Below are 27,177 nucleotides of genomic sequence, written 5' to 3' on the forward strand. Positions count from 1 at the left end.
GCCCTTAGTTTGAAACGTGAGGTTGAAATAGAATTGTTTTAAAACAATAGATTATAGAGCAGAGTTTCATGTAGTGGGCCTTCAAAAGATTTAGATTGAAGCTTCATCAACACAACAGTTGCAACCTTAACTTCAGAGGCTCTTTACCCTCACAACAATGGCGTCTGTCTTTCTTCAGCACCGTTGGGCTCTGATGTGGGGAAGGTTTGCCCAAACACTTGGTTGTTTCTCCCTTGAATGTTTCAAGCATTTCTACTAATTGGCACAACACCGTCAACTCTTTATGCATGCTAAAACCATCAATAGATTTGTGTCACACAGTTCACGAGGGGTATTATGGTTTTCCACTTTAATGGCAATTGTTTATATAGAAAAAAAGGCTGATGTCTAGCATTCTCTCTATAATCGTCATGTCTTTAGGAGGAAAGAAAAGCTCAAAATGTTGCTTTTCCAAATTTATTCACTGCACCACAAGACTCCAATGACTGCATTTGACACCACAGACTTCAATATTTTGGTTTTAAAAAAGAGAGAAGAGTAAAAATCCTCAGGTACATTCAGGAGCTGCTGTGTAGTTGTTTTTCTGCCGCTGCCGACAAAGTCTCTCAATACGTGAAAAGGAATTTTCTTTTTTTTAGAAACAAGACACTTAAGGAGAGATCCGAGAGTCCTGGAGGTTTGAGGTAGAGCCAGGTCAAGTCCGGGTCAGTTTGTCCGGGGGCATGAAGCCCGCCTCCCCGAGAGTTCTGAGGGCCACCCGGCCGCTGGGGCGGATGGTGAGCCAGGTGATGCTGCCGTTGTTCAAGCCCATGCGCAACCAGCCTTCTGGAGGAAACTGAAGCGCCCTGAGCAGTTGAGAGACAATGACTGAGAAACGATTTTCAATGGACAATCTCTAATGAAGGTGACTGATGTCTAGTTCATATCTTTCGGGTCACATAGGTTCTACTCACTACTTCCAGAGTCCAGGTCAAAGCTTGTCTAATTTAGTAACAAAAAACTAGAATGTACTCCATCAAGGTCACGATTTGCACGAACCTGCAGACGAAATAGCGGATGACGTTGGCGTGGCAGACGATGATCTCGTAGCTGTCCTCCTTCTGCTTGGGGTCGGCGCGGTGGATGTAGCGACGGAAGGCCGCCTCGATGCGCGCTCCGTCCTCGTAGTACTGCTGGAGGACGGCAAAGAGGTTGAAAGCGACACGGCGAAGCTCCTACGCGTTTACGACTTGAAAAAATGTTATGACGCGTCTCTTACCACAGCGTCGGGCTTCCAGTGTGTGACCGGAGGCACAGGCTCAATAGGCGCCCCCTCTCTGAGCAGGTCGCAGCCCGCCAACTCCACACCTGAGCGATGGTCAGACAACCCCAAAATTGAGTATTGCATTGATTAAAAATATCATTTAATAAACTTAAATATCCCAATGATACCGTTTCAATTTTGAACAGCACTGAATATAAATATGTTGCTCTCGAATCATATTTAATTGTATTTCATAAATGTTGTTTTATGCTTTAAATTTCAAGTGTGTTTAAACTAAAACCTATCGTTTTTTATTTATTTACAATTAACATGCTAAGCTTCACATCGTTTATGTTTGTGTTGCAATTCAACTTCTGGCTGCTAGATGGCAGTCATTACGTCCTCTGCAGCTAAAGCTACAATGAAATCCTGTGAGATCCTGGCGATGACTGAGGATGAGAGGATACAGTTGAATAGAACAGGTTTGGCGTTCGGACAAATTTTAGTTTAAAAACAAATGACTTACTACTTCTTTAAGAGTCATGTGTCGGTGCATTCTGCAACACCGGAGTCAAGTACTCGACAATACTACAACTATATCTTTATCCTACAGTAAGACATGTTATTGTTGCCCGTGTATCGTGCCACGTATCGCCAGATTCTTGCCAATACACACCCGTATCGTTGGAATAAAGGGAATAAACATGAGTCAGAGGTCAAGGTACAGGTCATAACGTGTCACGTAGATCCAATGAAGTTACCTGGAAGGTGTTTGCTGAGGATGTTTGCCGTCTCTGTGGCTCTTGCCATGCTGGAGTGGATCATGATGTCATAGTTGAGCCCCAACGATGCCAAGCGCTGACCCGTCCACTCCGCCTGCTCTCGACCTGGAACCAGACACAATCATTCTTGTCACAAACTTCTTTTTTTTTAACTAATGTTGATTTAAGGGTCTCTCAACTAGATCTTGGACCTCTATTGTACTCATCAGTGCGTGTCTGTTTTTCATTGAAATATTAACATTAGAAAAAAGGGTCCTGTCCACTGAAAAAACAATTTTCTGGAGACTAAATCTTGTTTCCTATAACCAAACCCACTCTGCTGTGATTGATCAAACATCACTCTCATTGTATAAACAAAGAGGGGCATGATTTCAGTTGGCTGAAGCCATTATTACATCATAATAGACACCGCTCTCGTAACCTCTCGTTCGCTGAGCTTTCAGACAGGGATAACTTTTTAAAGTACCAACTTTAAAACAGTTTGGTTTGCCCTCTAAAGACCATGAAACATGTCCGGTGCTACATGTGTACAAAAAGTTCTCTCGGTGTCACAAAGTCAACACTGTGGTCCGGGTGAGAGGTGGGTTCAGACCTAGTGGAGTCAGGATCCTCTCCTTGTCGCTGCTGCCGCTCAGGTTGTACTGAGAGTGTCTGATGAGGAGGATGTTTCTGGTGGCTTTAGGTTTGCTGTTGTCCTGCTCGGCACTGGGCTCCTCTGAGGTCTTCTCCTTCTTCTTACCGTTAGTACTCATGGACGGATCCCTCCTGCGGAAACATTCACGAGAGGGTCTCAGCAACTGTCAGGACTATCGCAAGAATCGAGTCTCACTTGTCCCAGTTGAAGTCCCAGCTGGACCCGGTGGGTGTCGGTGTGTGACTCGCCGCCGTCCAAGCCGGCGTCGCCGCTTTGACGACGCTTAATCTCGGCCACGAGTCCCCAAAGTAGCCTCGGTGGTCCGCGACAGCCGTGGACAGCAGCAGGGCGCCCGAAGCCCCGGCGACCCCGCAGACGAGCCTCAGACCTCTGCGGTACGACATGACGCGAGCGATGCTAACAGCTAGCTTCTCTTCAACAGTCTCTCTAAACACTCGCCACTGACGCTATAACTCAAACCCAGTAGTCACCAGCGTTAAATAACGTTACTTATAAAGCATACTGTGTGGACGGTACCGCCCGAGCTGAGCTGCCTTCGGTCGAGTTCGAAACGCAAACGGAACAAGGAAAGATTTGCAGCTAATCTAAACACTTGGACCCAAATGTGACGGGAAGCGGGAAGAGACAAACTAGGCAGGTATTTTTAAGAACTCGACACTAGAGGGCAGCAGATCACGCTTAGAACTCTGGCGAACAAAATAGCATATCATTGGAAAACAGAAACTTTTATTGTTAACTTTTGTAAACACGACACAGGGTTTTTTATGGTGGCATTACAGAATAAAATAATGAAATAATTTAAATAAAATTGTAATAATTCAATTAAATACAAGATAATGGCATATAAATAACGAATACAAATATAATTAAACAAAATACATTACATTTCATCAAACAATATTAATGACCCAGACAACAGTTGGGTAGAAAGAGTTCTTGAAACGGGATGTATCGTATCTGGTTTGTATCGATCTCAGTCTCCTGCTAGACTGGAGTAGTTTAAACAAAGGGTGTGAGAGGGGTCAGCTACGATCCTGCCGCCACGCCTTGATGTCCTGGTGACGTACAGTTCCTGCAGAGATGAAAGAGAGCAGCCAATCGTCTTCTCATAATAATAATCTGCTGCAGTCTGTTCTTGTCCGTAGCCGTTGCAGCAGAGTACCACACGGTGATGGAGGAGGTGAAGATGGACTCCACAATGTCAGTGTAAAACTGCACCAGCATCTACTGTGGGAGGTGGAGTTTCCTCAACTGATGCAGGAAGTACATCTTCAGTTGTACAGTAGAATCTTCTTCCAGATGAGACCGATGTTCATCTCCCAGTTCAGATCTCCAGTGAAGATGGTACAGCTGATGGATAAACTCCACATATCCTAAGGGTCTACAATATATATATATATATATATATATATATATATATATATATATTGGGATTGTTGTTCATACCATTATATACAAATTTAAAAATGTGCACTAGTAGCTGCATTTATCTGTTTATTTAGAATTCAATGTAACATGTTGTCAAATTAGTACCTTCTATGAGAACCCTTGTTTTATTCATCATATGTTATTGTATTTCATTTTAATTTACATTAATTGTTAAAAAAAAAGTTCAAATAAGCATTTCACTTCAGCAAACTTCTCTCTACAAGAAACATAATATTGTATTTATCTCATTTTAATGTATTTGTATTGTCAACATTTATGACAGAAAAACCAACGAACCCATTCCATTCATTTTTAAGTTAAAACATTTTTTTAAATTTAATTTAATAGTTCATACTCATTTCAAGGGCTATTTAGATCATGTTTGACTCCAGCTTGTGCACGTTTATTTTACTAAAATACCAAGAAATTCACCTCTATAGAATGTGCTATGAAATAATTTTGTATACCTTATATATGATTTTTTTTACTGCAACATAATCATGAAAATGGCACTAAAGTGGTGTATGTGTGTCAATAAAACACTTTGAATAGAAAAGGAGGTACTGTATATATTTTAATCTCATTGTTTTCCTTGTTTCTCCTCCTGATGTTGACGGGTTGTATCTGTAACATCTGTAACTATAATCCACTCCTGAAGCTGAGTGACAGGTGAGATGTTTCATATTTGTGTTTCCACCTCCAGCCACTGGAGGGAAGTTAAGGACCACTTGTGCTCAACAGTTTATTGCAGAGAAACAGTGAACTTCTCAACACTTTAACTTATAATTATTACATTTTAAAACCTTCCAACCTCGAAAACAGCGTCATCAGGATTATTTGTTTAAACTTTATAAACCAAATTAAATGAGATTAAATATTAAAACTGAAGTAAAGATAGTTGGTAGGTCTCTGACAAGTACGTGTTTTATTTTCATTTCGTTGCAGATGTTTTATGCGAAGAGGTTAAGAAAATAACATTTTCTCAATAGAATCTAAAGACCTTGTTACATTGACGTGCACATAAAAGAGTTCTTTATTAAAGTTAAATGGATTTCAACAGGCTTTGATTCGTCACACACACACACTGCAGAGGGATCGATGGTCTCTCACACACACACTCGGAGAAGCTCCACCTTTTTCTCCTCAAGCGGTCCAGTGACCTCACCGGTGGGCTGGATTGGAAGGGTGGGATTTCCAGGCGATCCTCCTGCCTCTCTATCCTCGGATCTATGCGGCTTCCACGGTAGCGGACTGGCTGTACCCGTAGTCCACAGATCCACACACACACACACACACACACACAGTTCACACACCGGATCCGTGTGTGTGTTGTTTCTACATGCGCCTCACTCGGAATAACTAACAGAGGAATGTGGGATTTACAGAATGCCCAACAGCGCTGGAAAGAGATTTAAACCCACCAAATACATCCCGGTGTCCACAGCTGCCACTCTCCTGGTGGGCTCCACCACTTTGTTTTTCGTCTTCACGTAAGTTGCACGGATTTATTTTATTCCTCTCGACTCTCCGGGTGTAGAAGCTCGCGGGTCGCTGCAGGAGAAGCAAGTTTGCTCACTTGTAGGTGGAGTCACTGGGCTGTGGGGCCAGTGGGACCCCGAAAATGGACCCGCGAATGCCGTCCTTAAAAAAAAAATCCCAAGTGAAAAGTTGATCTGAACAAGCTAGTGTTGAGAGCGGATTGAATTAAGATGGTGGCTTTGCTTTCGTTTACTGTCCCCTCAGGGGGGTCTGGACAGGGGAGGCCTGGGGTGTGTGTCCTGGCCAAGTCCGCCAAATGGTCAATTTTCTGTGATAAATGAAGTAGTGATGTACATTATTGACCTGATTTGTAGTGTCAATTGAGATTCTAAACATCTTCCAGTTATTTTTCTCATGAATGTACTCCACTGGTTTATGTTATATTTGGAAACCCAAAGGTTCATATTAAATATGATGGTGATTGTTGTGGACAAACATGAGGAATACAAGGTACACGTTGTAAACAAATGTTATTGTTTGGCATATAATTGACACGATTCACGAATTTGTTCTGCAAAGCCCACTTCATTTCCACATTAAAAAAATGATATCTGTGTTTTGTCAAAGTATTGCCAAAAATAGAAAATAAATTGTGTCTAATTTTGTGGGAGGTGGCCTGCTTGAGACCGGGGCTCCTGCAAGAGCTTTAGTGATCTCATAGAGGTCAGTTAAAGCAGTCTTTGTACTAGCCAGAACATTTTTGGAGTTACAGGGAGGTGGTGTTGAAGTTCTTGAAACTGGTCTTTAGATTTATTTGGTCTTGTCTTGTTTTTTCACCGTCTCACCCGATGTTGAACCATAATAGTGGTCTTTTAGCATAAGAACAGGATTATTTTTACAGAATAATAATCAGAAACGGCCTTATTGGCATTAACAATATACAGCTTTGGAACAATCTTCCTCTCTCTTTGCGCTTGATGGATCTACTGACTCCTTTAAGAAACATCTTAAGACGTTTCTATTTGTTCAGGCTTTTCCTTGATTTTCTGGAACTCCTGTGTTGTTCTCCGTTTTATCTTGATCTTTAAAGTATATACTTTTTTGAGTATTGTTTTGATTGTTTAAGCGCTTTGTGACCCTGGTCTGGAAAAGCGTTATATAAATAAATATTACTTACATTTTTTTCTACGGTTCTTTGTGTATTCTTTATTCTTCTTTCCAATCCTTTAATGATACACGTGAAAGAAACATAGACACGCCCCCTCACTGTCCACTAAACAAAGATCATTGATTGAATGTCGTCAAAATAAACTCCAATATGATGCTAATGTTCTTCAACTCCAGCAAGTTATTGTGTATCATTTGTGTAAAGTAACGTTGAGTGCGTCCACAAATGCTATGATAGAATATTATCGTCTTCAAGATTCCTTTATCATAAAAATAATCATATATAATGCACAATGTTTGACTTATAAAAACTAAATGCGGTTTACACGATACAAGTGATTCCTATTTAACATTGACACGAAATAGAACAATACTAAATTTGTTTTAAAATACCATGAATAAACTTTTACTAGATTTCATTAGATACTTTTGATCTCTGTTTTTGCGTCTTCTGGAAAAGTATTGGACTTGCCTCAGTTGTGGTCTTGATTTTATCTTGTTGTCAACACTCTCTGGTTTTAATCTTGTCTTGTCCTTCACAACTCGGTTTGTAGTCAGGTCTCAATACTGTCTGGTCTTGATCTTTTCTTGGTCATAACCATCCGTTGTGATTTTTAAATGATAAATCATTTTTGAAATCTTTTTAGACATATAGTATCATAACAGGTCAACGTTTCTGATAATAAAATCTATAAAAAGGTAATTAAAATATTTAAATATTTAATAGCCAAATGAACACCCTTTTCCCTATTAAAACTTAAAAAACTTCAATTGTAGAAACCTGCTTTAAAGCGATGCTATGCGATTTGAAGTCGAGCGACGCCAGTGGACTAAAGTGGTAGGGTTCAGCCCGACAGGAGACAACATTTCCCATGAGCACTCGCTAAAAGTTGCCATGGCCCAAGTTTGCAGCAGTTGGACAAATATTTGGTTTCCAGACTTCCATTGGCTGAATGAAGGATGATACCGATGGGGTAATAAATCAGATTGTGGATGATGAAATATGATATGTGTTATGACGGCTTTGTAAATAACATAACTTTAACTTTGTTTTTGTACCGTAATTCACCCCTCCCCCCCACCACAACCAGCGCGATATGTAGCATGTTCACACCATCCCCAAGAACTTTCACAGTGAAAATAAAAATCACACAAAACACCTCAAGTCACGGTATATGAGTCATTCAACTAGTTTTAGGTTGATGTGTCATCACAAGTTTTATGAAAATATTTGAGTACAAAAATATTAAGGTACACAAACTACCCAGAGTTGCTTTAAAGATAATATGTGCGTCCTACTTCTCCTCTGAAGTGGTTGCTTGTTTTACAGCCTCTGTCAAGGGTATTTGAATGTAATGCTGCTCTTGCAGAATAAACAACTTTGGACGTTCCAACTGTCTTTTGTAAACATCCTTTGTGTGTTGAATCTTCATAAAGAACAACGATGAAAGGTGACAGGTTACAGTTTAGCTGGTTAATTAACTCGGATCAAACTAGTTGACGGTCACAGAACCGATGACGCACAAAACTTTGAGATCTAATCTCTTCAAGCACTCGGAGTCAAGTGGGCCGCGATGTAGCTCAGGTCGGGACACACTGATATAAGTCGATATCTCACACACACACATAATAAACACACTCCAGTGATCCCCTTGTGTATCATAGCCGAAGTGCCTGGATTACAAGTTGAATCGATGTCAAGCCTAATCTGTATCCTCAAGAGACCCCGAGGCCGAGGCATCGGCTCCAGACTCCAGATCCAGCGCGGACACTGGAGATTGTCTGCTGGAGAGTGAAATCGCTGATTCTTTGACTGAGTGTGTGTTGATCTAGATGTTCAGTGGAGGACTTGTGAGTTGTCGGTGCGAGCGTGGGCTCAAATGAAACATATGGTATTGATGGCGCCGCAGGTAGTTTGGATCGTCGCACTCAAGCTTGCATAGACAAACCATCTCACTCTGGCCATTGTGTTAATTGTTGTTTCTCCCTTGATGTGGTTTTCTACGGCTGCGTCTGTCGGCGCGACGAGGCAGATGGTTGTAGGGTGAGGATTAAGACTACGATTACTGTTGCTCCTTCGTTTCTCAGCAAAAGGCCCAGAGGATTGAGGCGAGCATAATGGAACTCCCTGGGGAGATGCACAAGTCCAAACTAGGCCATGGCGCACTATTGTCAAACCCATACAGCACTTTATTTGTTACCCAGTCCAAGCATGTCTTGGACTTAGACACACATTTGTAGACTAATCCAGAGGGATCTCTCAGATACAACCATGTCGTGGTACAGTGAATAAGATCAACGCTCCGGGTCTGCACTGGAGACATGTGTCTCTCATGATGACTGGTGGGTAGTTGGGTAGTGGGCTGATGAGGTTTCATTATACAGTCTGGTCAGAGTTCAGTAGTTGGCAATCTCGGTTAACAAATTACATGTGGTTTTGTGAATTAGGTTGATTTGGGTTCAGATCAAAACATTATAAAGCAAAGGGGACATCAAGTGGCCTTCAATAATGAGTATCATGAAACATCCGGGACCAGCAGAGACTCAAGTCATTGTCTAGTGGAGACATTTTCAAGTCACGTTACCATGACTGATCTGTCAAGGCAGTCGCTGCGATGTCTCCGTCGGTTAGATACTACCTTAATGAAGTATAATATAATATAATGTAATATTGTTGCTGGTGTGACACCCAATCGAGGATTGTTTAGCCTAGGCCAGGGGTACCCAACTTTTTTAAGCACCACAGACTGGTTTAATGACCACATTATTTTAAAGCAACCTTCAGATATAAACAGTAAATATTAAATGGAAGCACGACCAGCAAAAAAAGATTCTTGAGTCACATACTAATGATACTTCAGATTACTTTTTCCACATACGACAAGTGGCCTCGTATAGAATGCGAAATAGGGCCCAAGCTCCACGGTTGGCGACTATTTGCCTAGGCTCCTGTTTCAACAAGGATGTCATTTAAAGTTAAAATAAATGTCAATGAAAAACATCTGTATTTACATTTTGTAAGTTTACATTATTTGATCAAGTGAGATAAGATACATTCAAGTTACCAACATTGCTCTTGTGAAACATATTTGTGTGATTTCACATTCATGATTTTTAAAAACATACCACTCCATTAAAAAGTACTGTAAATGTGTATTAATGCATTTATTTATTAGATTTAACCACAGTTAAACAGTTTGTCGACATAAGCTAAACTGATAATGAACTAGACAATTTTATAGCTGCAATAGAAGCAGGTGAAGATTTACTTATCACATTTATTTAACTAAAGTGTAAGTAAGTAAGTAAGTAATATTTATTTATATAGCGCTTTTCCAGACCAGGGTCACAAAGCGCTTTAACAATCAAAACAATACTCAATAAAGTATATAATTTAAAGATCAAGATAATACTGAGAACAACACAGGAGTTCCAGAAAATCAAGGAAAAGCCTGAACAAATAAAAACGTCTTAAGATGTTTCTTAAAGGAGTCAGTAGACTCCATCAAGCGCAAAGAGAGAGGAAGCTTAGGAGCAACAGCCTGAAAAGATTTCTCTCCTCTGGTCCTGAGCCGTGTGCGAGGAACCAAGTAGATTCTGATCCACAGACCTAAGAGCCCGAGCTGGGGTGTAAGGCTGGATCAGATCAGTGATGTAAGGAGGAGCCTGACCATGAATAGCTCTGAAAGTAAGAACCAGAATTTTAAAGTTGATCCTGAAAGAAACTGGAAGCCAGTGAAGAGTTTTAAGGATCGGAGAAATGTGAGTTATTCTACTTGAGCGGGTTAGAATTCTCGCTGCAGAGTTCTGAATCAACTGCAGGCGAGACAGCTCCTTCTTGTTAAGACATGAAAACAAACTGTTACAATAGTCCAGACGAGAAGAAACAAACGCATGGATTACAAGCTCCAGATCATGTTCCGACAACATTTTCCTAAGTTTAGAGATTTTCCTCAGTTGAAGGAAACAGTTTCTGGTCAGTTTTCTGCAGTGTTGAACTAGAGACATGTCTTTATCAAATACAACACCCAGGTTTCTCAGGCTCAGTTTGACAGACTGACCTAAGTCACCCAAGTACTGACTCAACCCTGGAACCTTATCATCAGGAGCAATCACCAGTGTTTCAGCTTTGTCCACATTTAGCTGTAGAGTGTTTTCACTCAGCCATTGTTTGATTTCTAGCAAACAATTGAGTAAGCTGTTCAGCCTTAGGGGCTCAGTTGGATCAAAAGAGCAGTAGAGCTGGATGTCATCAGCAAAAATGTGATAAGAAACATCTGGAAATCTCTGAATGATTTTACCTAGGGGAATCAAGTACAGCAAAAACAATAAAGGACCCAGAACAGAACCTTGAGGGACTCCACACAACAGATCTGCCGATTCAGACCTCATTTGATTGGCAGATACACTAAAACTGCGCCCAGAAAGGTAAGATGAGAACCATTCTAACACAGACCCAGACAGTCAAAATGTCCTCTTTAGAACTTCAAATCACCAAGTATGTATTTTGACACCATTTAATTGAAGTACTTATCAAAAGCACAGTAGCATTTGTGTTGATCTTTAGTGCTATGAGCAGAGATTGCTAAAACTATTGTGAAGTGAAACGTGCCAAACTAGCAGATGGCTCGCGCTGACAGGTGGCTAGTTAACAACAAGTAACGGTTGACCTGGTCAATAGAAGCAAGTCAGGTGCTGTTAGCCGTTAACTAGCAAATTCTATTCATCATTGTTGAAACCCGAATGTTCGCTTTCTTCACCTGCTTCCAACTCAGTTGTACTAGAATTTAAAAAGTTTCACCAAACAAGATGAGTATCAGTATCTTGTTTATTTTTAATATTTATTTATTAGCTGTTAACCAGCTAAGATATTTCTTTACTGATATGACACATTTTCACATATTTAGACAAGATTTAATATTTTTTTGGTATTTTCTATTATTAAATATGAATAAATGTCACGGGAAAATACACATTTTACGTAGTAAAGTGATTTTATCACTTTGTAGTGAAACTACAACTGAAAAACAAAGTGAATAATAATTACTGAACAGCTATAAAAACTGAAATAGTTTCACGAAGATCTGCTAAAAAAAATCATGATTACATATTTCACAATGTACTCTCAATGTAATGTTTCTTTTTTTATACTATATATATATATATATATATATATATATATATATATATTAAGCGCTTTCTATTCAATATTTGATATCTGATGGTAAACCACATATATGAGGTGTTTCTAAAATGTGTCATATAGTTGTTAGAAACTTGAGCATAAGTCATAAGTATTTATAAATCATTTAAAATTAATCTTATTTTAAATTTCTTGACGGCTCTGTGTCACTGGTGGACAGTAACAAAAGCAGTAGTTTTGTTACGTTGCCAGAAGACTGCCCGATTTCACATGGCAAATGTAGAGCATGACACACACAATACAAACACACACACACACACACACACACACACACACACACATTTAGCTTGGCCTGCTGACAGTTTGTGTTCGCTGCTGTGATTGAATTGGAACACATTAGGGCAAAATTATTTATATCGCCGCAGCGTGACTTTACTGAGTCAGCAAAAGCAGCGGATGAAAAATAAAGCTTTAGTACAATATTATTTTCCTAATCGTTGGATGATTCCATCTGAAAAATATCCTTCAATATCCTTCACTGAGTCTCATACATATTCTTTACGCACCTGGTCTATTGGCGTTACTTTCCAAGAGCAACTTTACAAGTGATTTAACATTTATCTCAACGCGACATGTTCAGCACTCTCTAGTGTGAGGCCGTGGATGTTGACTCGAGAGCGGAATCTAATCACCAGCTTCCACATCTGTTTCCTCCTTTTCATCATCGCTTCATTCAGCATGACTTCATTCAGGTCCTCAAGAGCACATTGTTTGGCTCACTCGGAGACTCCCCGTCCAGATTTGAAATCAGTAGGTGTTTCCGCTGAGGGAGGGTAGACGTGTAAATATACACTTACAAACTTGGATAGAGTATTGTCCTGTGTGTCCAGAGCTACAGCAACTTTAGCTAAATTGTGTTGTTGTGTGTTGAGTATGGATAGTTAACTTAAAGAAATGTCAAGTATTATTTTGGAACTAAATGTATTTACCTATCTATCAAATGAAAGTTTTAACTCCTAGGATTACATGTATGAAAAAATAAAAGATCACACAAAACTTAAAGTGGCATGTAAGCATTAGCATGTATTTGAATGATTATCACAAAAACTATTAAAAATAAGGAGGAAAAAATAGTTAACAAAGAAACCGAACAGACAAAGAAGTAACTGACGTAACAAACAATTCCCAAAAGTTCTTGGTCATATATTGTCTTTCTATGCAATGCAACGTCAACAAAGTGGTCAGAAATTGGAACCAGAATGGGCCAAAAACTATAAAAATAATTTGATGAATCATGAACAAAAAATGTAAAGAATATATTTTTTTAAGTTAAGTTATCCTAACTGAAGTTTTCAAAGTCAGCCCATTCAAGGTAGGGTAGTTAATTCCCAGTATTTACATTCTCTGATGCAATATATATATATATATATATATATATATATATATATATACATTTATTTATTTATGCATTTATTTATTTATTTGTGAATGGCTGTCAAAGCGCTTTGTGACCCTAGTCTAGAAAGGCGCTATATAAATAGAGATTATTATATTATATTATTATTATTATTATTATTTGTAAAATAAAATTCAATATGTTGTGAAATTTCTTATTATATGTAATTGCGATTGCTCTTTAACAATCAAAAATATTTGCTATTGGATGACTTATTCTCGAATACTCGATTACTATGATAAAGATATGGGTCAAAATCAGATGATTCAAATCAAGGTCCGACTCCCATCAAAGATCGCTGTGCATGCCAAGTGTTTCTCCTGAGTCACGTCACGTGTATTCAGTAAATATCGTCCTCAAGCTCTGGCCGGCGCCGGCCTCCTCATCACGGAGCTCACTTTAATTCCATTGAAATAATGAAGACGGGAAATGTGATTGAAATAATGGGACATATTAGCTCCTGCAGTTTACGTTGCCAAGTTACATTTTACTCTGAAGGCTGGTGATCACATCGACCTGCCAACACCGCTTTATTATTCTGATGGATCCGCTGAATTTGCTGAGCCAGTGAAAGCATGAAAATATGTGTGTGTTTATTCAAATGTAATAAAGAGCTTCATTTATAGTTGCCACCTCAAATGTTTCGGATAATCCTGCAATAGAGGCTCGTGCTACACTCTCAGTGAACATTAGTTCTGGAGCTAACTCTGTGAGTAAGTGTTTGAGGAATCTAATTAATGATCTTTGTGTGTGTGTGTGTGTTTTTGTGTGTGTGTGTGCATGGTATTTATGCTTTCGTTTTGTAAACAAGCTTGTGAAGCATTAATGCCACTTAGCAGTGGTTTCCATGGAAGCCGGTCTGTGGCTGCACAGTGCATTTGATTATTTAAAGGTTCAGTTTCGTGTGTCACGATCATGCCGGTGCGGAAGTTTGTTTTGAATGTCGCTCCAATTACATTAGGGACAATTTGGCTGCTGTTTGCCTGCAGTCTGGCCATTTCAAGAGCTCTATGACTAAGATTTGAAGCAGCCTGTGATTTTTGTTATTAACTCTACTTTTCAGCCTGAGTATCTAAAATACACACGCTTTAAATATCACACGACTTTGCAGTGAAAACACCAAATACTGTGATTAATTTGTTCTTTTTGGTAGTTTATTCATGTTCAATAAACTTAAACTCAACATAAATCTAATGCAATCTATTGTCTGTTACAAGTTTGTAATTGGTTTGCTTTTTTATTTATTTAATTAAATTAAGAAAATCTTCAACTTAGTACACCTGCTTGCCAAAGAGCGTTGCATAAATGTTGACTCAAAACTCAGGGTTGCACCATTTACAATAGTTAAAAATGGAAAAAAATGTGCTTTGGTACATATGAAGCCATATAATGTATTGCTTGAAACTGTATTAAGTAGTTTTACTTGAGCACATATTGGTTATATTTAATTTTATACTTGATTTTGATTTAAACTTTTTTTCTTACTTGGGTGCAAACATTTTTTCTGCAAGTTCTATAATTTGATGAAACTTTTTGCTTTAGATTGACGCGGTCTGCTTCAAAGTGACCCTGTGACAGCGTTATATCAAGGACTGTAAATTAAATTCATAGGCTGGGATGAAGTTACAAGTCACTAAATCAAGTGGGATGTTGGTGGTGAATGTTAAATCTTCAAGATACATATTTAAAAAAAACGTAACATCCAAAGAAAGTAAGTTAACGATGCTGAGGCACTATATCGTAAGAGAGTGAATTCATTATTGTTGGGTAAATCTGCGAGGCCTTGACCTCCGAAAAAAATTCCCCCAAGAGAGGGAAACATTCCTGAAGGTGAACTCATTTGAATTTTGAACCACACATATTGAGAAATATCCTGGTTCCTCTCAAACCTGCCGTCACTGCTTGAGGCTCAGATGCTGAGCCGGACTCCTCGCACTTTGATAATCTTCACAGAAGACTCGGTAAACCAGAAGTAGCCGATGGACAATATAATCTCCCTCAGTCCTCGGCCTCTTCTTAAACTCCATGCGGTGCAGTCTCCTGGTTTGTGGAGATAACGGATGTTTGTGTTTTCACTGAGGATAAAAAAGTAGCAGTAAAGTGGTCTGGTTTTATGTCAGATAAGAGAACATGTCGTTTCCTCTCAAGACTTCACCGGTCAACATTTGCTGGTGACTATTTGTGAAACCTGAGATCTGACAGATGATCCTTCCAGTTGTCGTTGCATCTAGTTAATGTGATTAGAATTTGTGTTTTATTTTGTGTTCAGTCACATCCTAAAGTGGACGTTCATTGGTCTGGTGAAAGAAGTATAATACCTTTTTGTATCTTTTAACTTACAGTTCTTTAAATAGACTTTATGTTTTATTTTATTTTTACGTAATTGTCAGACTGATGCAAAGGAAATGTGAAAGTTTTGAGTTGCTCTAATGTATTTTAATTCTCCTTTTAGCCTTGAATATAACTCCTTACGTCCTATAACGTTTAAAGACCTTATACCTGCAGGAGTTAAAAAAAAAAGTTCAGCATTATCAAAATCGTAGGGGCACATTTGCATCATCTGTCACTGTTAACACATGCATAGAAATACATATGAACAATAGAAATACACAATAGAAGTACACCAGTACCTGAATAAAACAGTTGAGAAATGCCATTCATAAATGAGCCAGAACGCAGTGTGTTGAACTAGCTAGTACATGCTTTTAAGAATATTTATGATGGTATCCTTATGCGTTTCAGACCTTTGAAGTACTTCATTTTTTGCTTGTGATTAAGAAACTGCAGAATATAAAATACAACATATAAATGATGTACTGTGTTTTCGTCAAAACTAGTCTGATGTCTCCTAAAAGATACACAGCAGGTTTCTTGACCGACACAGGCGGACGTCAGGTCAAGGTATGTCCAGCTGTCCTGGGTGCACCGGTGTGGAGTCATAGTTCCCAGCGGTGTTTCAAAAAAACTCTTTAAATCACTCTTGACAGAAACTGAGAACTCACTTTCTTCTCCCGCCCAGACGATCGTCTTCAAAGTGGTAAAACAGGATTTCGTAAGACCCAGATGGGAAGGTTGCACATTAGTGTCTCGGTAGAATGTCTCGTTGTTGCCAATGAATGTCCATTGTTGTTTTTTTGGGGGTGAATCAATAGGAGTCACACGGAGCAGCCGGCTCTTTTTCGCACACTTGGCTGCGACTAGTCTATTCTGCTGGTATTGATGTACAAAAGAAACCCAAGAACACAGATTCAAATCCTTTCTTCTATCTCATCATAACACCTGATAAATGTCTTCTGAGGACTCGAGAGGTTGCGTTTATCGTCTCACCCTGGAATTGATGTTAGTTATTTGTGACTGAACTTTCTCTATAAGCGCCTGTTGCTGCCCGTAAATCGTGCCAGGTACCGCCGTCGCTCAGTTAAGTGGATCCTTGTGGAGTCGGTAGTGAGTGGGCAGAATAAAAAAAAAAGGGCGGGAAACCGGGGGCAAGCTGCTCCGCCATCCTCCCAACTGCCCGCGAGCCGGGCCACCTGGAAAGCCTCCTCTGGTGGAACATGTGGGATTGATTTAGAGCTGCAGAAACTCCCACTCTGGGTCCGTCCACCCTGCCTCTCCCGGTGTTTTTGTCGGTGATGAGTGGAAGCAGAGCTCCGGGTCTCTGACACCCTCTGCAGGAGTGGCCTTCAGGAAGATCAAGCGGAGTTTACAAGAGCGCAGGCGGGTCAGTCCGTTACAGAAAGCAGACTCTGTGATTTAAGGGGAAGGTCGTTTTGTGAGCCGTAAATACTTAAATAGCAGAAGTAGTTCCCTGGCACCTTATCTTAGCTGCCAGGAAAAAACCGTAGCAAAAGCATCCTTTGATCAACGAATGTGGATTACAATCTTATAATTACCTCTGCCGAGGGGGTTATGCTTCAGCTGGTGTTCATCCGTCTGTTAGGAAAAGTTCTGAACACATTTAAATTAAAACATTGGGAAAACATTAAAGAAGAGATTAGGTTTAAGTGCAATCTGTAGTTAGGGAGGTTTCGAAGGATCTTAGAAAACCTTCGACTTGCTGTAAGTAACTTGACTTAAAGTTAATTTTAGTGATGTGTTTTCACTGCTTAAAAATACATCTGGCTTAGGTTATTATTCTTGAATCATCAAGTTGTTTTAATAATTGAAATTATTAAATGAGTCTGATGGTCATAGGAAGGTTTTAGGTGCTGATCGTGGTGTCCACGCCAAGTCCTCTTTTAAAGTGAATTACATGCAAAGTCAATGTAGACTAGTTGTTATGAGAAAACTATCTATATAGGAGTCATTCATATTGTCTGGCCACAACTTTAGTATCAAACACTAAAGTCATGATGTTTACAAATCAGACCAAATGTAAGGAGAAACATTTAGAGAGAGAAAAAAAAATAAGAACAAGAAAAAGCTGAATTAATTCAAACTTATCCAGTTTATACCATTTCCTAAAGTACTGATGGACCCAGATAAATCTATTTTTACCATACTTACACAGTAGATAATAGGGAACAACTCTGCCTCTTGACTTCCCACTAACTTTAAACCCGCTCCCCTGGCAGAATGACTACTTTTTAGCCAAAACCAAGGGCCGCTTGAGTGGAAGTAGTGCGACAGTTAATATAGATTTATTTGCCGTATTACAATTCCAGGGAAGTTTTTAATATAGAAAACTATATTAAAAAACAATGTATTAGCAAAATTGTAACTTTAAGTTGATTGTCCAAAAATTAGGACCAAAATACGTAAGATCCAAACCAGGGGATCCTCTTTAAAAAGTTGATTGTATAAGAGAAAAAACATTTCCTCAAATGTATAAAAAATACAACCACATTTCAAATAAGACAGTTTAAAATGATTTATTTCAAGAAAAGCAACTCCAAGTCAAGAATGTCAATGTTGCTGGATTTGACACTTACATATTCTCTTTGGAGCAGGACGTGCCACTGACCTTATCCTGCTGCACTTTACTCTGACACTTACTGTACCCACTGAACCATCATTGGCCTGAAGTCAACTGGAAACACCTGAAGTCATAATAACTGACCAGTGGAATCTGATAGAAAATTGTTAATGTATTCATAAATATATTTCCCTATAAAATATGATTATTGAAACATTAACAAGTGAAGATGCAATTATCAGTGTTTTATTAATTATTTTTTTTTCATTGTTGAGGTCCTTCTCTGCAAGCATGTGACAAAACACAGGAATACTTTCTCAAAGGAGATGTCCTCCCCTGTCCCTCGTTCTAACTGTTTCCCTTCAAACTGGTCTCACCACTTATCTACAGCATCAGTTTATGTCAACATTAATGTCACCCTTAAGTACGAGCCATTCAAGAAGACGCTAATCTTTCATTTCTAAAATGACACTAGTGGGTCACGTCGCCCAGTTTAGTGGCTGCTAAAGAATAATTTTGAACTAAGTGAGAAGATTGTTTAACTACTAAATGCCTCACATTGTAGTGGTTGAAATCCTCACCAATGTGAAGAAGTTGTGCCGCGTCTTAACGCTCTTGATTTTACAGGAAGGAAGTTGTTGAGAGCAGGAAAGCTGAGCCACTGCCTCAGATCTCTGCCGTCCTTTGTTTCCTCTGATCAGTGCAGACTTAGTTCACAGCACAAATATTATTGTGGTTAGTCGCATCATTTAATTGTTGTTGTTTTTTGTATTTGGTCTAAGGAGAATCTGTTGCTGGGAAGTTCACTGAAGCTCATCTCATGTAAATCCTTTAATCTACTGTTGACCTTTGACCCTAGAATCGTGCTACAAAAACGTAGCAGGATTTCTTAACTTTCGTTAACTGTAGTCACCGGTGAACCTCAGGGGACTTTAACCGAGCCTTGTTTGCCTCTGGAAAGACACCATCATGTTGCCCACGTGCACCATGGTACCATTCCATCAGGGACCACGACTGGTTGAGCCTGTGGCTCTGTTTCCAAAAATTTTCATTAGTTTTAAGATTTTTCTTATTAAAATGATTGACAAGACCTTATAGAGTGATAGGATCCTATTAAAACGCTTAGTGACGCTGCTCTACTCATTGTAACAAAAGGGTTTTTTGCTAACTGGTCCTGATCATGGTGGACCAGGCAGAGCCACCTGTCTGTTGTGAAACAAGACAAAGATCCCTCCTGTCTAATCTCTGACCAGGATGTTTTCCTTTTGCTTTCCCTTCGTGTCTCTGAGGAGAGAAGCTCGATTAAGTTGCCTTTGAAAGTGGAAGCTTGACGTCTGCAGAGCCGCACTCTCCTCCCTCTGTAAAAGGTCTTAATCTGGGCTACATGACAGCGATCAGCTCCTATGTGACCTGGATACACCTCGTTGGTTCAGTTGGGTTAAATCGCTTGATCAGATCTGACAGGACCAGAAGAGTCTCCTGACCTCATTGGCTCAGCCGAGAAGATCCTGATTTAATAGGCCTAGTTATGATGTTTTCAAGATGACATGTCAACGTATTTCTTTTGCTTCTTGACAGGCTTTCCAAAAATGAATATTTGTTGGATACAGAATTACAACTTAAATAGGTCTGTGTGTTCCGTCAGTTTGGTTTCATTAGCAAAGAAAACTGCATTAGTCAGATGGCATCGTAAAAAATAAGCTAACCCCGCATTAGTTGGAATATATAATCAGAAAATAGCTGAATTAAAACGTTAAGATAGATAGCATTACCAAAAATAGCTAACAATACATTTAGCTAGATAGTTTAGCAAAATATAAATAGTGTTAGCACATTTTTTATTAGATGGCATCATTACAAAATAAGGTAACACTACTTTTAGCTAGATAGCATCATCATGAAAAGAGCTAATGCTACATTTAGCTAGATAGCATCATGATGAAAAGAGCTAATGCTACATTTAGCTAGATAGCATCATAATGAAAAGAGCTAACACTACATTTAGCTAGATAGCATCATCATGAACAGAGCTAACACTTCATTTAGCCAAATAGAGCATCAGTAAAAAAGAGCTAATGATTCATTTAGCTAGATAGCATCAACCAGAAAGAGTTAACAATACATTTAGCTAGATAGTATAATCAAAAAAAGTTAACTATACAATTATCTAGATAGCATAATTAATAAAGAGCTAACAGTTCATTAAGCTAGATAGCCTCAACCGAAAAAAGGTAACGCTACATTTAGCTAGGTAGCATCATTGCAAAAAGAGCAAACACTTTATTAAGCTAGATAGCATCATCAGAAAAGAGAAATCACTACATCAAGCTAGATAGCATCGACCAGAAAGAGCTAACACTACATTTAGTTAGATAGCATAATGAAAAAGAGCTAACTATACATTTAGTTGGATATAATAGATACTCTTTTGTTAATGCTAGTGCGATTTATTGAGCTCAACCCAAACGCACGACTAATGTTGATTGTTTTTCATTTCAGTAGCAGCTTCTTATCTTCTCTTGTGTTGATCTGACTTGTAATAGTCTGACTGAGTCCAGGCGTGCAGTGGATTCGTGTCGTTCCACAAACCAAACTAGCACAGAGGAAGTTTGTCTCGGTCACATCATTTCTTCCTCCTTGTGTGACAGTTCCAGCCCCTCTGGACCCAGATGGCAGAGACTCCATCCGTCTCCCTGCGTGTTAATAAAATCACTCACTCTCGCTGAGCTTCTCAGCGACGGTGCCGCTCGTCCTGAAGCTTCAGACATGTGTTCATAATATTATTAGTGGAGCTTTACTCTTCCTTAGAGAAATCACACTCACTTAACTGCTAATGCCTTCCTCACTTGAGCAATGATTTGATTTAGACGTACTGAGCGTCTATTTCTAATCCGTCCTGCATGTAGCTGTCCGTCCTGCAGCTCTATTTAAAATGACTTGATTCCATGAATGAAGCTGATGTGTCAGTGTTATTTAAGTTGGTAAGTAATTTATATTTGTAAAGCTCCTTTCAAATTTAGTGAAAATTAAATATTTTTGTTTGTATCAACAAAAATGTAAAAGATGGGGAAAATATTAATATAATAAAAAATAAAGATAAACGTAAGAAAAATGAAAAGCATTTTTTAAATATTTTATAAATGTGATAAATATGAATGTATAGAACAGGAAATAAATAATAATAATTCCAATAAAACCTTATTTAAAAATGAAATTTTAAATTAATTTAGATAGACCTCTGGAGATTTCCTCCGGGAAATTGGGCAAAAACCAGAATTAAGGAAGAATGGAATTTTGTTAATAATAACATGTCTACGAAATGTCTTACATTTTGTCTACGAAGAAAAATTCTAGTCAATTAAAAAAAATTGCTAAAAAAAAATACATTTTCAATCGGGAGATACACCTTAGCAAAAACAAGGGGTGGGTACAAAAAGAAACAAAGAATAATAAAAAAGTACATTACTTAAAAAAACGAAAGTGTTGTACATTTAAGTTAAGTCCTAATATAAGTAGGGATGCTTAATTTTGTCTTAACAGTTTTTATATAATGAATGCAGAATGACACAAGTTGAATTTCTATAATTTAGATGAACATTTCATCAAAGGAAATTACCTCAAAACCAAAATGAAACACTGAAATCTGTCAACATTTTGGTACCATACTATCTTGCATGTCAGTTGGGGTGTGTCCTTTTTGTATTGGTTATCTTTTAGATTATTTTAGATTATTTAAGACACTCTGGTTTCCTCTCCTAACCTTTAAAAAAATACAGATGTTAATTATTGAATCTAAATTTTCTCTGTGTGAGTGAGTGGTTGTACATTTGTGTCTTTAGCCCATGGTAGCTGGGATAGGCTACATCACGGGTCTCAATCTAACTCGGCAGTCAATTCTTCTGGAGCCTGGGTCGCACACTGGGGTGTCTTTCAGCAGTTTCTTCTAAACTTCATTGACACATTTGATGTGTATTTTTGTTTTGTGAATAATTATTGGAAAAAGTTCAAACGTATCTGAAATCTGAAGATGATTAAAGAGGCATTTGTTGGGTTGTCTTTTGATTTGATTTAATGATGTTGGACAGCTGTGGAGGATTATTCTGAGACGTTGACGTCTGAATTACATGGAATTATAGTGTGAGAAGCAATTAAGATATTTTCCTTGAAGTCTCTCAATTTGTTCTGCAATGGAAAATCAATAGATTGTAAAGATGACTAAATGAAAGTGGAGAATTATTTCTGCTTCCCTACAGGAAAAAGTTAATTTAGGTTTGGATCTTCTTGGCAGTCACAGCTGCCACTACAACAACATCTAAGGTTCTTCTCTGAGCTTCAAGGAGGTTTCCCAGAGTTGCTGAGTCGTGGCCACACTACACCTGAAACCACCAGCGAGTCGAATGTCGGCGTAAATCTGGCAGCACCACAGCTGCCTCCAGCCTGAGCAGCTCAAATGCCTGCTCGGTGGAGGAGGTGTGAGTGCTGTTGTGTCTACGAGGGTCTGTTGCTCTCGATGGTGAGGGCAGCTGCACACACTCTTCTGTGTCACCGGGTTGAGGTGTCATGGCAGATGTGTGTGAGGAGACCACGAGAATATAAATGTAATCCCTGCATTTCCTTCTTGCTCAATGTGGAAGATCATCTGAAAGATTTTGCTAAAATATTATTTTCCCGATCCCTACATATTTCTCATGTTAAAAACATGTTTTTAAAGAAACATTTTGGGTGGGTTACACAGTCCCTTTTATTTAATCTGTAGTATACCTTCGACACTTTGTTCAGAAACCTTATAACTACCTTGTCACGACTGGCGGCTGGAAAAAATGCTAATATGAAGAACTTGTTGAATCCTACTGGACATGAGAGAATCGACTTATTTGAACGGAAATGGTTCATTTTGGAGAGACTTGCATATAGACTGAACTTAAAGGAAAATGTGTATATACCATTTATATAATGTATATGTATCGGTGTCAATTCATATGTCATTTATAAGTATCTAAATAAGTTGATGCCTGTAAATTCACCCGTTTAACTTTTAACAATTCATAACATGTGTATCTTGGTTTTAAAAAACCTTTCATCATCAATACAGTAGAGATGAGCAAGGATTGCACTGTTTAAGACACATTTTTGCATCATCTGGTTGTCTTTTCCCGTCCCTGTTTTTCAATGTCAACAAGTGTTGAAGAAATGTATCTTTTTACCCCCATTAAAAAACAAATTTGTTAGCGAAAAAGCAATTACAGTGGCTACAAAAGCCAGATAATCCTCCAACAACAAATAGAGTTGGTTTTTAATTAAGTGGTCGCAGCCAGTCGATGTGAATGGAGCGGACCGAAGGGAACTGGAAGTGAAGCAGCTGGAAAGAGCTTTGTGTCGCCGATTATATTCCACTCTCTTAATTGGCTTTACGAGCCGCATCCCAGGCTGGACTGGAGTGTGTCGGCGTTACAGTACGTTGTGTAATTCTCCTTAAATTTGTCAGCAGATTAGCCACGAGAAAAGCTGCGGAGAAGCAGCATAGCTGCCACATTCCCCATGCCCTCGAGGAGCCACTTCACCCCTCGCTGTCAGTCACGGCTGTCGGCTCTACCATACGCTTGTTAGCCCGCGACACTTCCCTGCTCACTCTTGCACTCGTGCATCATCTGTCGGACACTTTGACGGAGTCTGACGTGTCGCCGGGCTGGAGGGGGCGACGAGGAGCACCATCGGACTAGGGTGCTGGTTCCACAAAACTCTTCTCACGCTCCACAACAGGGCGGCTTTTGTCTCGGCGTTGCCTTAGCAAGCGTGTTTGCAGAGTGTGCGACTGCTTTACATTCAGCGTGTGCGTCCGAGTCCAGAGAGGCATCGACAAGAGCTGCCATTCAAGCACTTCGCTGTTCCTCATTTACAATCTGCTCTCCACATTGCTGCCCTGAGTAGAGACTGAGTGAGTCTATTTTTACCAGCACTTCCACCGCCGACCCCCCCTGCAGTTTAACTGGAGCATGGCGCTCAATCACAGTCGCGTCTCACACGTGTGGCTCTTGTGTATTCTATGAACTTAAAATACAGACTCTGACTGACCACCTTTTACTGCTTTAATTGTAGCTTGGTTGAAACGGGTGCCTGCCAAAAGTTGAATTCTATTTTTAATGGCGTTTCAAAACGACTGCTGTACTTTTTTTCAACTTCAGTCTATTGCCTTGAAATAGTACATCAACAGTACCGATAGAAATCTGAGTACTTAAAGGGAATAACATAACAGGCCCTTGAACGAGAAAGAGAACCATATGGCCAGAGACGAAAACAAAATAAAACTGGCAGATTTTCCCCAAGCTGACAAACGCCTCTTAAACTTTTGCTTCCCCTAAACCAGTGTTTTAGATTTTGTTTTCCTCCAGTGGATCTTGAATGAAATTAAGATCCACTGAATTTATTTCCATCAATGCTGACAAACAAATATTATGTTCTAAAGCTTCCAGGAAAAGTAAACGGAAACCTGACCAGACCAGAGCCTTTTACCCTGTAAGCAGTGTATTCTTCACATCTTATGTAGTTCTGCTCTAAGAAATATTTTGATCACATTCATTAGCAACTGCCTAGAAACGTCTACCAATGTGGTGAGTTGAAATTGAATTTAAGTGTGTTTGGAGGTATAATCTTCAGCAGACTGTTTGTCCACTGTGTATTTTTCATTCTGGCTTATTAATGTTAAGTACGGTTGACGGCCACACACCTACGAGGCATCTTGTCCAAGTCATTTGGTTTTTCCACCATATAATATATGGACGCTTGAAGGCAAACTGAACAGCTGTGTTTGCAGGGGTATGTGTTCAAGTCATTGCCTGTACTTTCTCATTTGTCCGAAACACGAAAGGCCTTAGTTAAAAAAACGATTGAAGACGATTGTAACAAATAAACCACCTGGGTTGAATGTTTTGCTCTATAGTTGTTGCAACACTTGAGAAAGCTGTGCTTTAAGAGGGGGAAAGTCAGTTATGGTTTATTGATGATGTGCTTGAGGACGGTTTCCTGATGTACCAGCCGGCAGTTTTCCACGCTATCCATTAACCTGCTCCTGCCTGCTATGCTAAAGTTTAATATAGATTCTACCTCTGGGGACATTTAAAAGTTTAACTTGACCATGAAAATCTCCAGCAGGTTTCAATTAACTGGCTGTCCGCCTGAGCTTATCTCAGAACATATCCTTAGGACATTCCCACCCCCTAACGTCGGGGTTTGCTGATGGCTATCTATTTTTTAAGCTGATTCTGAACCAGGAAAGACATCCACCTCCTGATTGACCGGTTCCCCCCCCGGGGGGCGACCACAACAGATGGACCCAGAGCTCTAATGGGACACCAGAACTAACACCTGTGTTTGACAATTTCTGCTCTTAGCCAGATGGACATAATTATCTTGACCAGGGAGGTTATGTTTTCCTTTACGTCATCTGCTCGTCCCTCGTAGGACGGGTTGATAAAATCTGTAGTTTGAGAGAAAATAAGAGTGACCAGAGACGTTTTCTGAGAGGATGTTCATATTAATTCTGAGTCACGTTCATGCAGAGAGAAGGACATGTTTAAGTAAAACCAAATGGTTACACAAGTCTGTATGAAATTAATAGTCTCACAGATATTCTGGGTAAAAGTTGACAAAAACTGGTTTCAACTTCAAAGAAACCAAATCCTATATTTATATAAATTTGAGTTCCTCACAGGCAGTTTGTCCTTTTTATGGATGATGTGATCACACTTATTTCTGTGAGGGAATTTTCCAGACTTATAGCAGTTGGCATTGTAATTTTGATTCAAGTCACCACATGGGAATATTTAAGGTCCACATCAGGGCTGATTGTGTTATTTAACAATTTAACTATTTAAGATAGATTCATGGTACACAAAACATGAACAGAGAATGTCAATGATAAAGTGTATTCATATTAAATTGGCAAAACAGGAAGTTAATTCAGATTCCAACATTTCCACACTGTGAAGACGTTATGAATTGCTCAGAATGTTGACCAGGTTTAACTTCCCTAGTTGGAAAATGGTGTCAACACTTCCTAAACAGTAACAAATCATCACTTGAGAAACTGAAAAAAACTTTCATGTAGCTTTTAAGTCTGAGAGGATGAATTATTATACTGTCAATCTTAACAATGACTTGTCTGTCGTCATGAAATTACAGATATGAATAAAGAACACGACTCATTCAGCAGGTGAATCTCGACGCATTGAAAGTGTAAAACAGCAGATGGTAACATCTCTTCTGATGATTTGGCGTGCGGATTAGACGATTCTCGCAGTGGCAGATGAGCTGTGCTGATCAGGGATTTCACATCTCGCACTATAAACAAACATCAAACAATTTTCATCATAATCACAGTTGTTATTTCCCCGTCCAGCACCGTACAATCTCTGGCAGGCTGCTGCTGCTGCTGCTGCTGCGGTGTAATAGAATTCACTCAGACAGCCTGCAGTGGAACTCATTTGGAATAATGACGTCGGGTGCGTTTTCAAATGATGTAGTCGAGTTAAAGACCTGATGTTTTAGAAACGGCTAATGTGCAATTACAAGTGCAGTCGTGAGTTTCTTTAGATGTGATGATTCAAGATATCAAATGTGTTTTAAATTCTTACCTCTCAAGTTGTAGTTGCTGCCCTGAAGTTCTTAATTCACAAGCGTTAAGCAGTGTTAGTCATCGCTAGTTTAAATATGATCTGAAGTTTAATTAAATGAGTTGTTCAAAGCCAAAGGGACACTGCTTCATGAAGCTTCATCCACCATGTTGTTGTTTCATGTTGCAACTTTTTTCATATTTGTCTGGTGACATTAGAGGAATATTAGACCTTCAACAACATAAAAGATAAAAGAATATTGGAATATTCTGACATGACTGAATATGCTTACACCATGTT

At 39.1% G+C, this 27,177-nt stretch overlaps 2 protein-coding genes across 3 annotated transcripts in view; one reads left to right on the plus strand and one right to left on the minus strand.

Annotated features, from left to right (window-relative positions):
- Positions 1–442: 442 nt before the first annotated feature.
- Positions 443–3,268, minus strand: pgam5 (PGAM family member 5, serine/threonine protein phosphatase, mitochondrial). Of its 2 annotated transcripts, none has more exons than XM_087796565.1 (6): positions 2,855–3,268; positions 2,618–2,790; positions 2,005–2,130; positions 1,259–1,347; positions 1,039–1,169; positions 443–845 (listed from the first exon to the last, which is right to left on the minus strand). In XM_087796565.1, exons 1-6 carry the CDS (start codon positions 3,061–3,063, stop codon positions 695–697), a joined length of 879 nt encoding a protein of 292 aa, XP_087652691.1. In that variant the 5' UTR covers positions 3,064–3,268; the 3' UTR covers positions 443–694. The 2 variants fall into 2 exon arrangements, with proteins under 2 accessions (XP_087652691.1, XP_087652690.1); XM_087796564.1 differs by having other exon boundaries at positions 1,039–1,172.
- A 1,980-nt stretch (positions 3,269–5,248) lies between these two features.
- The window catches only part of zdhhc8b (zDHHC palmitoyltransferase 8b), a 59,443-nt gene continuing 37,514 nt past the window's right edge, over positions 5,249–27,177 (plus strand). The window contains exon 1 of the mRNA XM_087796562.1: positions 5,249–5,598. Coding sequence (XP_087652688.1) covers positions 5,495–5,598 — 104 coding nt within the window. The 5' untranslated portion in view covers positions 5,249–5,494. The remainder of the gene's footprint in view (positions 5,599–27,177) is intronic.

Source organism: Callionymus lyra, chromosome 1 (assembly GCF_982586985.1).
Source record: "Callionymus lyra chromosome 1, fCalLyr1.hap1.1, whole genome shotgun sequence".
Lineage (NCBI taxonomy): Eukaryota > Metazoa > Chordata > Actinopteri > Syngnathiformes > Callionymidae > Callionymus > Callionymus lyra.

Excerpts from the sequence above, each read along its gene's own strand:
- pgam5 (XM_087796564.1), bottom strand. The coding sequence starts at position 3,063 with ATGTCGTACCGCAGAGGTCTGAGGCTCGTCTGCGGGGTCGCCGGGGCT. Across the intron at positions 2,791-2,854 it reads TGGGACTTCAACTGGGACAA|GAGGGATCCGTCCATGAGTA; the intron begins GTGAGACTCGAT and ends ATGTTTCCGCAG. Across the intron at positions 846-1,038 it reads ATCCGCTATTTCGTCTGCAG|GGCGCTTCAGTTTCCTCCAG; the intron begins GTTCGTGCAAAT and ends TCAACTGCTCAG.